This window comes from Aquila chrysaetos, chromosome 1 (assembly GCF_900496995.4).
Source record: "Aquila chrysaetos chrysaetos chromosome 1, bAquChr1.4, whole genome shotgun sequence".
Lineage (NCBI taxonomy): Eukaryota > Metazoa > Chordata > Aves > Accipitriformes > Accipitridae > Aquila > Aquila chrysaetos.
In genome coordinates this window covers 28,655,803-28,668,641 of record NC_044004.1, presented here as the reverse complement: position 1 = coordinate 28,668,641, position 12,839 = coordinate 28,655,803, and the positions used below count along the sequence as shown (strand labels likewise).

The 12,839-nt window shown below is 37.6% G+C and overlaps 1 protein-coding gene across 3 annotated transcripts in view; it reads left to right on the top strand.

Moving 5' to 3' along the window:
• Positions 1 to 12,839, top strand: part of GABRG1 (gamma-aminobutyric acid type A receptor subunit gamma1) — a 66,474-nt gene that overhangs the window by 36,075 nt on the left and 17,560 nt on the right. For 2 of the 3 annotated variants that reach the window (XM_041122666.1, XM_030042640.1), the window contains 4 exons: positions 7,902 to 8,122; positions 10,976 to 11,058; positions 12,362 to 12,499; positions 12,621 to 12,773. In XM_041122666.1, the coding sequence (XP_040978600.1) occupies positions 7,902 to 8,122; positions 10,976 to 11,058; positions 12,362 to 12,499; positions 12,621 to 12,773 (595 nt within the window). Of the gene's footprint in view, positions 1 to 6,324; positions 6,985 to 7,901; positions 8,123 to 10,975; positions 11,059 to 12,361; positions 12,500 to 12,620; positions 12,774 to 12,839 lie in introns of those variants that run through there. The other variant, XM_041122665.1, reaches the window with a different exon arrangement.

Genomic DNA, 12,839 nt, shown 5'->3' with positions numbered 1-12,839 from the left:
TCTGACTGGTATTGGGTTCTTTGTTTTGTGTTACTTATGCCCCTGTTGTCTTTCCAAATCTTGTCTTTTATGTTAAATTCTAAACCGTAAGCTCCTTGCAGAGGATGTGTATCCTGTATAAGCAGTATTGAGTGCCTGCACAATTCAGTTCTGATCTGAGATAATCTAAACCAAGAATAATGGTAATATAAGTATCCACTGAGAAGGTAAAGGTACAGTGCTAAAGCTAACCCAAACAGTGCTTGACTCCTGCTTTTCCCCCCAAAACCGCACAGATTGCTTGGCTGCTCTGTTGTACAGTTTATTGTTACTTCTGATACCTTAATATCCTCTCCAAATACTTTTTGTCTGCTTCTGCTGTGATTGTCTCCCTTTTGTCTGCAGCTGAGACAAGCTACATTTAGTTCTTTGTCTTGTACCTCTTGTCTTTGTGTCAAATGGATGATAAATATTTTGAAGAACATTACACACCTGTTCTTTGTTATTAATTCCTAATCTGTCTGTCTGTCTGGAAATTTGTGATGCTGCATTCCAGTTGTGGGAATAATTCTGCTGGCCTAGATTTGAACTGCATTTCGGGAAAAAAGGCAGAGGATGTGCTTTGATTGTTATGATAGCTTGTAACAGCTTGTTGCAATAGAAACTGTCCTTGGCAGTGGCTCCTACCATACAGGTTTTCATTGCCTCCTTTGCTGCTGTGTTCCAGAGGAAAGCTGCTGTCATGCACTGGCCCCTACAACGGCCAGTGCCAGGATCTGTGCTGACACTACAAACCCTCATCCTCTGCTAAAAGCTGGGAAGCTACAGGAACAGGATTTTTCTCCTCATAGTGCATGCTATGGGAGGTTCGCTTTACAAAGCAGGGGAGTGCTCTGGCTGCCCTTTCCTGCAGCAGCACCTCCAAGCTGTTTACTGAGGAAGCAGACCCACTCCTGGAAAGAGTGCTGCCCTGCTTCCTTGTTACTAGGGGGGACAGCACTGACAAAGCAGCTCTTAAGAAATGCAATGATGTGGTTTAGTTAGTAGGTGAATGTAACTTCCCTGCCTGTTGATCTTGGCCTTCATTATTTTTATTCTGTTGTATAATTTAAATTTCATCAAGTCTTATACACTCTGGATGGTTATTTTGACCACCACAGAAAACGCACATCTAAAACACTTTTTGTTGGACTGTTTTGGAGTTTGTCATTCACTGGCATACAGTAAGTGCTACATGAGATTTCACCTTCTTCAATAACAGTAGTGTCTCTATTGTAGAGGGTTATCCCCACAAAGGGTTATGCCCTTGGGGCCAGTAAGTAAATAGAGGCTCTTTTAGGAAGTTCTTAACAGTTGTCCGTGCTCTTATATCTTCAGTGTAGCAAATGACTGATATTTGAAGTTGCATGACTGCCTCATCAGCCAGAAAGCTAAACTGATAGGAGTGCTGTATTGCATGTAGGATCCATGTATCTTACAGGAGTTGCAAGGTAGAAACCAGAGAAATGTCCTTGCCATATTGGGATTTTGAAGCATGGCAGGAAGACCATGGAAATAAAAGACCTAACAGTAACTGTGCAATTAATCTTGCTTTAAAAACAGCTGAATGGTGAAGTATGGTGTTTGAGACTTTATAGCTTATTAATAAAAGGAAACTGTAGTAAATCACGTATGCTTGAGTAACGTGCAGCTTTGTCGCTGAAGTTGTTTGTGGGACCAATTTTGACTGCTTGGTCTCTCTAGTTACAGGAAAGTAGATGTAGCTGCTGAATTTAGAAAGTACAGTTAATGGAGCTGATAAAACACTACCGACAACCTCAAAGCTGAACCCTTAATCCATACCAGCATCCACTCCTGGTTTTTTAATATATATGTATGTATTTATGTCTGGTTTTTGGTTTTTTTTTGTTGTTGTTCCAAGTTGTCTTCTCTGGTTCTTTCTATAGTTTAATGTTTGTTTATGGGTGGCAGTGGCTGAAATATTCAAGTTTCAATTGAAAAGAAAACCAAAACTTTTTGTATAATTTTCAGTGTGGGAATATATATAGATTGTATCATCTACTTCCTCTCCTTATACTCTCTTCAAATGGCCAAACTCTACAGTGATCAAATAAAAGCAGAGATTTTGCTGAAGTGCTTTAGTAACTTTTCTAGCTAATCTTTTGACTATTGGCAAGACTTTAGTCATAGTTTCTAATCTACAAAGCATTGAAACAAATCTTGCCTTTTATTCATATTGTTGTTTGCATCTGTCATTTTGCATGTTCGAAATAAGAACTGGATAAGCACAGATGCCAAATTATGATGTGAAGAGTGATAGATTTTTCCTGTATTGTGACTATGTAGGTCTTGCTGTACTCCCTCACCTTCTGTAGATATGATTTGCCATATTTCCACTTACCCTGTGCATATGTTTTCATAGCATCCTCCAGTGTGATTATCTGTACGGTTATAACAATCTGACTGGTTAAAAGACTCTGGGAGCAGATGCTGTGCACTTCTGTTCAGAGTATTTCCTGCAGCCCCCATGACTTCCACCGCTGCAGACTCATTAATGTAATATTACAGGTACATGTCAGAATCACTGTGATTTGTTGGATCTTTTAGATCTCACCCTAAGGTTACCAGCTTTAGATTTCTATAGTGAGCAAACTAAAATGGTTTACCAAAACAAGAAATTTTACTTTTACTTCAGTCCCAGCCATGGGAATCAAGCTCTGAAATCACTGTTGGCCCTGAAGCAGCTCAAAAATATTTTTAAAGGGTTTGTAAAGTAATGCACCAGGGAGAGCAGCCGCATTTTAGACCTTTTGTTAAGAGGAGTTATACATCAAAGATAGGTTAAGTATTTTAATAAATTACTTAATAGCCCCTTATTGATGTCCAGAGATATTTGGGTGAGGGAGACGGTAAAGGTTACAAGTGCTTATTGGCAGCACACTGACAAGATGAAGATAAATTGGCTCATGCTTGATGCTTTATTTGGTGCTTACCTCTTAGGAACGCATGTGGTTACCAGATTTGTCTATGACTTTCTTTGTTCTTTAAGCCTCTTAATCAGCATATTAAACTGAGTCTTTAATATTAAATCACATCTCTTAATGTTGAAACATATAGGTTGGTAGAATGCTTTCTTTAGTTTCCCCTTCTTAATTTTTTTTCTGAAAAATTCCCTGCCTCCTTCACATTGAGTTCCAATTTAAGGAATTAGAACGCTGGATAGAATGAAAAAACATGGGGAAAATACCTTGAAGATGAAGTCATGTCACACTTGGTAATGGAACTGAGTTCAGGGGCTCCCTATGAAACAGATTTCTGAATTAGCTTGTTGCACTCCAGAAAACTCCAGGTGCCCTTCAGGTGAAATTTTGAATCTGGGAGAAAAGCTGGGGTGGTTTTCTGAGCAAAGGTGAAATGACAGGAGTATGTTTTTATTCATTTTTCTCTGAAATTCATTAGTAATGAACTGTATTGCAGGCCTGTAGTTTGCTAACACATTTTTTCAGTTGTGAGTTTGGTTTTGGGACTTTTCATTGCTTTTGTGTTTGGCCCCCGAAAACTAGGCCTCAAACAAAATATGTTGCTGTTAACATAATGCAGCCAACGATTTAGCTACTCACTTCTTGACTTCTCCACGCTTTTTACTGTGGAATATCAAATCAGTTGCAAGACTGCCAGACAAAATATCCAAGAAAAATAGGGTTTTTTTTCTTTGTGAGATATTTTCCATCCTTACTGATATTATGTTGGAATTCATGGGATGCAGTTTGCACTGAGAAACAATCATGTAGGATGGTATCTGCCCCCTTTCTTTCACAGCTTTCCAATAAAAAACCCAATCCACTGGCCCATTTTCATGTCTGACAGTAATTGAACTGTGCATGACAATGAAACTGATGTTGAGGATTCCATTTATTCCCATACAGTAGCTGTTCCTACTTTATTTGAAGTAATTGCTTTTATTTATTTAATGATTTTCTCTCACACTATACACCTGCTTGTCAATATTCACAGTTTGTTCACTGGCTGGCCCCTTAATGGTAATCTCTGATTAGTCACTGTGTTCCCAGCCTTTGGAGTTTGTTATGATCTTTTAGAGAGGAAAGAGATGGAGGAGGATTGCACTTATCTGTAAATAATTAGGCAGGTGGGCTCTTTATGCCAGCTGTGCAAAAAAAAGTTCAGTGATCTAATCAAATGCCAAATATGAGCTAACGTGTGCCATGGTTGTTGAACTCTGTGAGGCTAAATATGAATAAGCATGCATTTTGCTATAGCTGTGACTAACGCAGCCATAGATTGATTCCATTTTATTTTGCATGGCTATTTTATCATTAGTTTCATTTCAAAGGGAGAGTAGTAAACCAATTTTTATGGGTACACAGTGGCATCAAATGGTGAGTTTTATGAAAGACTAATAGAAGTAGTGATAAGAGTGTTAACTTTTTGAAAGAACACAAGAAAAATAAAATAGTTGCTCAGAAAGATTTGTTGCACTAAAAGAATATTGTATAAATCTGGCTGGTGCTGTGCTTGCTCATTCAGTGTCTAAACAAAGATAGGGCTTTTATTCATCTAGTTTTGGAAACAAAGTACTCACAGAAAAGACAGCATAGTGATTTTTCTACCTCATTTTCAACAAATTTTGGGGACCCAGATTTCCCCATCTTAAAAGGAAATATGGAATATTTTTCAGGAGATGCAAATTTAAGGCAATCCATAAAATCTGAAAATTTCAAGCCCATTTCAAACCTAGATTTTGAGAAATAATCCAATTTTCTTGATAATCCCTGTAGCATAGTTTCCCTTTCAGATTATTGCTCTCAAGCGTCTATACTGTCACAGCTGCATGCTGCCAGTCTATTAGTTGTCTGATCATCCTATATGTTTGCCTGTGTTTGGTGTCTGCTTGGTGTCCGTTTGGACCTATGCCACCTGGCCTCTTCTGCAGGGAAGCTTGTGTTCAGAAAGGAGGCTAGTATACATTTGGGTCCCATTTTCACACGCCTTATTGCACATTACGCTAAAGTTCACTTGAGTGAAAGATAGTATAGATAGAATGGGTTGAAAATGTGATGCCACGTGAGATGTGTTATGTGAAGAATATATGCAGCCTCAGGATGTATTATGGACCCTCAAAGACAGAGAGGTCTCAGGGAGGCATAGGACAAATAGATATGCTAAAGAAGTAGGTAGTAATGTCCAACAAGGCAGATGTCAGAATTGGAATAAATGTTCTTGGGAGAAATCAGAAAGCACTGACTCGGGGTCCCTACTGAAGAGGGGGGTGAACTGCTGCTGCCACCCACCATGAAGCTGCAAGTCCACATCTTTCACATGGGATGAATAGTAAGATTATGCCTTTCGTTGGCTGACTCCTGAGGGAGATGTCTGTGTGCTGAAGTGTCAGCTTACAAATGGAGGACCACCCTCTGCAGGTATGTGACAAGAGGCTAGCAATTGGATCTCTAATTATACATTCAGCAAGATATGTGGAAACAAGTAGTTACTAATTTTGTGATATTAAACTATTCGTATTAGATTCTTTTTGAACAGTTATAATGTATCATGAAGGATTTTAAGAAAGTTTCTTCCTTTTTTTCCCCCAAAAAGTTCTTTAAACAACTCCTGTAATACATGGGTGTGATAAAAACTTGTACATTTAATACTGAAAGGTAAGAGAATACAAGCATCTGGGTCCACTGAGGCTGTTCCTTTGCTTTCTGTGTTCAAAATAATCTGTGAGCTCCTCTTCCTTTTTTATCTTAATTTGTTAGGGTGGTTGGTATTCTATGATAACCTGAGTTTTCTTGCTCTGGGTGGATTTGACTGTAATGACACTTTGATAAATTTCTTTTTCTCAGAAAATGCAGTGCTACTGTGAAGTGGCTGCTTAGAGTAGCACCTTCAAACTCAGACAGTCTGCTCTTTTCATACATTTGGTCGTGTCTGTTGATTTCGCTCACTGACTTCTTTTTTTCTCCTATTTGTACTGTAAAGGCAACACATAAATCTTTGTTCATTCTGTTCCATTTAAGCCCATTAAACCACTTCTCTGGTGCACTGCCTCGGGTTCTCATTTACACTACAACAAGGCAAGTTTCCTTTCCAGCTCTAACCACTATAGATGAGCACAGAAAGCTGAATTTTAAGGTTAAACAAGCCATTAAAACAGGGTTTTCACAGGTGTCTTGAACATTGTTTATAGAAAGAAAATAATCAAGGACTTGTTTTGACCTGCAGAATCTTCCCTTGACGGCTGAGCTTCTCAAGGAATAAGCAGAGTTTTAGAACAAAGTCACCTCTAAAATGCATTTTTGATTAGTCCTTTTGTTCCTTCTGTCCCTCCACTGTTTGCCTCACACACTAGTTATTCATAACCATTGAGAGTCACTGAGTTACCACAGTCCAGGTGGTAATTCATCTGCCATACATCACAGAGCAAGGGCAAGCCTCCCTCTTGCGTATCTATTTCCTGAACCTGTTCTTCTTCCACATGGAGAGGTGGGAAAATTGAGAGAGATTTAGGTAGTCCCAGAATATCTGCCTTGGCACTTCTCAAGGATTGAGTGCCAAATTTCACAAACTTTCCTGGGAGATGGGTGGTATCAGCTGAAGAAATGAGTGAGGAATCTGTAACTCGTACAGTTGGCTGCTGTAATTATTTAAAAGTAAAATGAACAAAACCCCCCACTTCAACCAGCAAAGCCTTCCACTTTTATTTTATTTAAAAACAGAATTGACTGTCAGCACTGTGCATTTTTATTGACCAGATAAACTAGTAGTGACCCCTTTGGCTCTAAGCAAGAGTTTGAACCACTGCCTCCTTCTGCCTTCCCCCTGCACACTCATCCCGTAACTGAGAGGTGAACAACCAGCACGAGGTGGTCTCCAGATCTTTTTCCCTGCAGAGGAGCTGCTGAGTTGCTCACTGGAGCCCTCATGGGGCAGCCATGCAGGAAAGATCACATCTGCCATCAAGTAGAGGGAGAGACTGCTCTTAAGGTTGGAGTCGTGGTCTGGAGCTATGACAAACACAACAGAGAAGAGGCTGCTGCTTTGCTCCTTTGGAGTGCAGTAACAACTGGCTGGATTCTTTGAAAAACAGTATTTCATTGCATCTGTAATGTTTATCTCCCTCAAATTTTACTGTGTCAAGAATTGTCTCGTTAAAAGGCTGTGGGTTTTCCTTTTGTTTGTTTGTTTGTTTATTTATTTATTTATTTTTCACCTTTCTTTTCTGGCCATAGGTCTACTGAGGAATTTGACTTTCTGTCACAAAAGGAGCTTTCTTGAGGCTTTAATAAGTAAAGTGGAATTGCTTTAGGGACATTTTCTTCCTGATTATGACTATGTATACTTTTGTGTGTATGTAGGTAGATATATGAGGCAGATGGTAACAGATAGTTCTGCAAACTGTGATGTTTACTTCCCGCATATTCATGAATTTTTCAAAATCTGAAATTTCTTGAAGGATCTTAAATTGCATATTCTAAAGTTTGGGGGAAAAACATAGAAAGTTTATTTGGTTTGCTGTTTAAGAGATGTAGAATCTTTGTCTTAACAAACATAGTCTAGCCCTGAAGTATTAAGGTTGCCCTTAAATTTCTGTGTGGGGCCCCCAGAGGTGGTCGCACTGTGTGGGAACCTCCAAGTTACAGCAAGCTCCCGTCACATCTCCTCCTCCTTAACTAACCAGTGTGTGTCAGGGGCAAGGAGTTAGGGACAGAAGGCTATGTGCATCTTTTGTCAGCCTGTAATTTCTCAGTTTGGGGTTACAGGCTGCTGAGTGCTATGCAAATGGTAGTACAAAAGAGAATAGAAGAATAGAAGGGGCCTTGGATTTATATATAAATTAAAAATTGTTGGCTTGCAGACTTTGATAAACGTATACATAGATATGGTTGTTTCTCTGTTTTTAGGAATACACTATAGATATAATTTTTGCCCAGACTTGGTATGACAGTCGTCTAAAATTTAACAGCTCAATGAAGGTGCTTATGCTTAATAGCAATATGGTTGGAAAAATTTGGATTCCAGACACTTTCTTCCGGAACTCAAGGAAATCTGATGCTCACTGGATTACAACTCCAAATCGTTTACTTCGAATCTGGAGTGATGGAAGAGTATTATACACTCTAAGGTGGGTTTTTATTAACTGGCTAGAAAAAAAAAAAAAGTTATGTCCAGGAATATGAAAATAATGAATGTGAATCAAATCCTTGGCATCTCTTTCGTTGTGGACCACAGGAATTTGCAAGGAGTTTACTAAAGGAGGAAAAAAAAAAAAAAAAAAAAAAGATTATTTGATCATGAAAAACATGAAATTAATAGTATTGAAATATATTGCCTAGATAATTGGGTAAAGACAATTGAAGGGGATAACAAATTTTAATCTCATTTAGGTACAGGCAAGATTAAAAAAAAAGGAGTTATATAGCATGTAGCGCCATGGTTGTTTCTCACTAACATATTGCAGATCCTGTCATAAATTGTTTTGCAGACTTTCTGTTCTAAACAGTTCAGTATCTAATTTCCACCAAAATATATTCTGTAAGTAAAATATTAAATGCTTCAGATAATAGAAATCATAAGAAGCTTGATTAAAGCTAAGGCCCCAGTCCTGCATGTACTTCTTAACATGTTTACCCTTGCAAGCTATTAAAATCAACGAATCCGTTCATCCAAATTAGGCATAAGCAAATATGTTGGTGATAGTTCTTCTTGGCAAATGGCGGATGCTTGGGCTGGTTTTAAGCTTACTATCTAGGCTATATGTACTGATCTTTGAGTCACTTTTCAAACAGTTCTTGAAAGACCGTGGTGTGGTCTACAGAAAGCGTTTTAGGGTCATCTCAGTTTTATTTTTTAAGTATGCCTAAAAAATCTTGCAATAAATTAGGAGCTGATCAAGAAGCAGTCCATGCAGAGGATGCCATAAATCTGATTCTACCTTTAAGAGTGTATTTATTTATTTATTTTAAAGAAAAAGTAGCACCTTTTAATTACTTTTTTTTCAGTCATTTATGCTGTTTTCACCTGCAAGGTAGTTGTGCTGGATGAACAATTTATAGAAGTCTTCTGTATCAGAAGTAAGAAGAATTAGAATGCTTTAAAAGGATTCTCTTCACTGAATTTTTTCTTAGTACGCTTCATTTGAGAGCACACAAATATCTCTGAAGAGTACTTTTTAAACAGTTTATTATGCTGGTGTTTATAAAAACCTCTAGAGATCCTCTTCTGCTGACATGCTAATATATTTTTTTTTTCTTTTTGTAGCTAACAATTCTAGAGTCATACTTGGACTTTACCCTTCCATTGCCCATTCAGTTTCAATGTCCAATTTTTTTTTTAAACAGGATCTAAGTAGCACAAAGAAACAAACGCATGCAACCAGTAAAACCATGTGAGCTCTCCCAGACCAATAGGTTAGAATTATTGTGCTAGAGTATGAGCTATGAAGTGCAATGAGCTAGTAATAAAACAGCAAAACAGGTATTCACCCAGCACTGCAACATGCAAACATCTGTATAGCTGAGGATATGGCCTGAATTTGGCCTAAGGTGGAATAACATTGAGAGGTTCATATGTTGGTTATCGAAGGAACAATAATAGGATCTGACAGTGCTCCAGGTTCATGGGCTCACCTGTACCACCACTCTTTGCCTGTTGGTAATTCAGGGAGAAGATGTGGTGATTCTGTTAGTCAGGCTTCCTGAGTCTCTTTCTGAGGATACTCCTTGGTCTGTCCATTGCACCCATCAGTGATTCCAGATAAAGTTGTATTGCCTTTAATAAGTTTTTTTTTCTTTTTCTTTAAGTGTTTGACTACCCAAAGGTTGAAAATGGAAAACAAAGGCAATAAACGTATATACCATAGTTGGCAAATTTGAGAAGCATCTTCAGAGGGATGCAAGTGGTTTACTTGGAAATGTGTGTGTGGGGTTTCTTTTTTTTTCACTCCATTATATGACAAGAAATATACTTTCCCTTATAAGCCTCTCTTGGTCAGGACAAATCTCCAGAAAGGTCGTAGTGACGCTTGGTGTAGAATAAATACTTTGTTTAAAGACTTACAGAGCTTTCTGGCAGCGTGTGGCAGAATCTTCCTTTCCCCATCCCTTTTTGTCTAGTACGTAAGTATTGCATAGAGTCAAGCATGTAAGCATTATGTTAATTTTCAAAGTTGATTTTAGAAGACATTCTGACTTTCTTCACAATGTTGCCAACAAAGGAGGAGGTATTTTAAATACAAAGAAGGCAGTTTGGAGTCTAACCCCTTACTCTAACTTCCTAGTGAAAGTTAGCAGAACTGAGTTTTGCATTGGTTGCTCGGAAGCTCTTTGGAAATCTGTGACAGTATTTTCAAAAGCAGCAAGTGATTCAGTTGATACCATTACGAGTCCTAAACTACTTCTAAAATGTATATTAGTTGCATGAATTACCTGAATGTCTTAGACATTTAATGAGTAGAAATATCAAGTCTGCTCTTTCCTACCCAAGCCGCTATCTTCACCAGAGCTGCTTCCATGAGTATACAGTAAGCCCAAGAGTGTCCCCACTTTCTCTCTTGTGTATGTAGCCACCAGATACAATCATGCCAAACGCAATTTGACTTGACAAATGCATTCTTCAGAAACTTCCTTTATTTGCTATCATAAACTCCCCTCCTTGCCCTGCCTTCAGTCCCTCCCTTTTATTCCCTATTTCTGGTAGAGAGCTGAGAGATCCCCCTAAATCAATTGAAATTTTTGAAATGGCTTGAAATGCCTATTGAAACAGTGCAGGTCCTCAGGTTCCATATGATCATAGTTTCTGGTCTTTGGCAGTGATGCTGGATGTTTTTTGCAGATACACAGTTGGCTATGTGTAACATCCATTAATTGGCAAAATTGATTTCTGTGCATGTTCTTTACTATCTAGTCTGAAGTGTTTGGATGCTTGAATATAATCTTTTTTCTTTTTTTATTTTTTTTTCCCTTCCTTTTCCAATTAGGCTGACAATTAATGCTGAATGTTATCTTCAGCTTCATAACTTTCCTATGGATGAACACTCCTGTCCACTGGAGTTTTCAAGCTGTAGGTGGTAAAATGCTTTTTTTTTTTTTTTCTCTTTACATTCAGGCTTTAAATTTCCTTAAATTCTGGCAGCAAGAGACCAAGTGTTTACTTTTTAAAGACTTGTACTGAAGGAAAGAACTGACCTGTTTATGTTTTGATTAGATTTATTGCATTATTTAATGCATTATTAAATGCAGTAATGAATGAGTTAAATTACATGCATTTCATTTAGGTGAGACTTCAAAAATAATCTTACTGCTTAGGATTCTGATACAATGCCCATTCCAGTTAATCGAAATCTATTGCCCTGGAAGAACTTTATTTTTTATGCCTGCCAGACTTGCCAGCTTTGAATTAGTTCCATGTGGTATACTTAAAAGGAAAAATAGGAACTGTCTTCTTCAACCTATTCCTGTAAATGCTTAATCAGTGTAAGAAGTCCTTCTCCTTTCAGTGGGACTTACTTATGTGAGCAAGAAACACAACTTTCAGGCTTCATTTCTTTATTATAAACTATATTTAAAAAAAATAAATATATATTCCTAAGGGAATTGTGCTATTACTGGCAAAAGAAACCCAAACCACCTGAACACAGCTGAATGACTTATTCCTAAATGTGAAACCTAATAGGCAATGAAATCAAACTTCAGTGACTCTTTTTAAATTAATGTTTTCATTTAATACTTCCTTCTTGAGCGCTTCCAGCTAAATGAGCTTTGGTAGCTCCATTGATGAAATAGTTGTGCCACACAAGCAAGTCTTGCTTAATTTCATTTCTGCCTTTCTGCAGTATAATATGGGGCAACATGTGAAGCACATGAAAATCAAGAAAGTTGCACTTCCTTTAAGTTGAAGTACTGGACAGTGAATCAGGCCACAAAAATCCATTCTGTGAATAATAGGCAAAGAAATTTTCAATAACCATCAATAGGAATTTTATCAAATTATGTACTAATAACTGTCTGTCCTTTTAAGCTCTTTGTGGTCTTTTAGTGATAACACATATCACATTTGTGTATTAACTCATAGTGATGGATCTGAGCCACTTTTTCATATCTGAGTTCCAGAATATTGCATAGGTTTTTCCTAAATGTTTGTATTTACATAGTTCTTGATCGATCATACATTTATCTAGGTTTAAAACTGAGGCTAGATATTTTGTGGTTAAATTTTAAGTGTATCAGGCGGACTATAGCTTGTCTTTCCCTCTGATCCACTTTATGTATAGCCCTAGTTTAGTTTATAAACAACTTCAGAGATCACAAAACCTGCTTTGGTATATACTGGAGCTGAACACTTGATTTTCTCTATTTTCTTCTAGATGGATATCCCAGAAATGAAATTGAATACAAATGGAAGAAAACCTCTGTTGAAGTGGCAGATCCAAAATACTGGAGATTGTATCAGTTTGCATTTGTAGGGTTACGAAATACAACTGAAATCTCTCATACCTTGTCTGGTAAGGCAAAGTGTCAAGTTTTATTTCATTTCATATCTATGCAGAAGACTAATAGATGAAAATACAACTGAAAACTGTTTTCAATGTTGTGTAAGTATTTTTTTCTTTTTTTAATTTGTAGGTGATTATATTATTATGACAATTTTCTTTGATCTCAGCAGACGTATGGGATATTTTACTATTCAGACATACATTCCTTGTATACTCACAGTTGTTCTTTCATGGGTGTCATTTTGGATCAATAAGGATGCAGTTCCTGCAAGGACTTCTCTGGGTAAGAATGTCTTTTTTCAATCTTGAAGGGTCTGGTACTCCCCAGGAATACCAATCTGCAACAGGG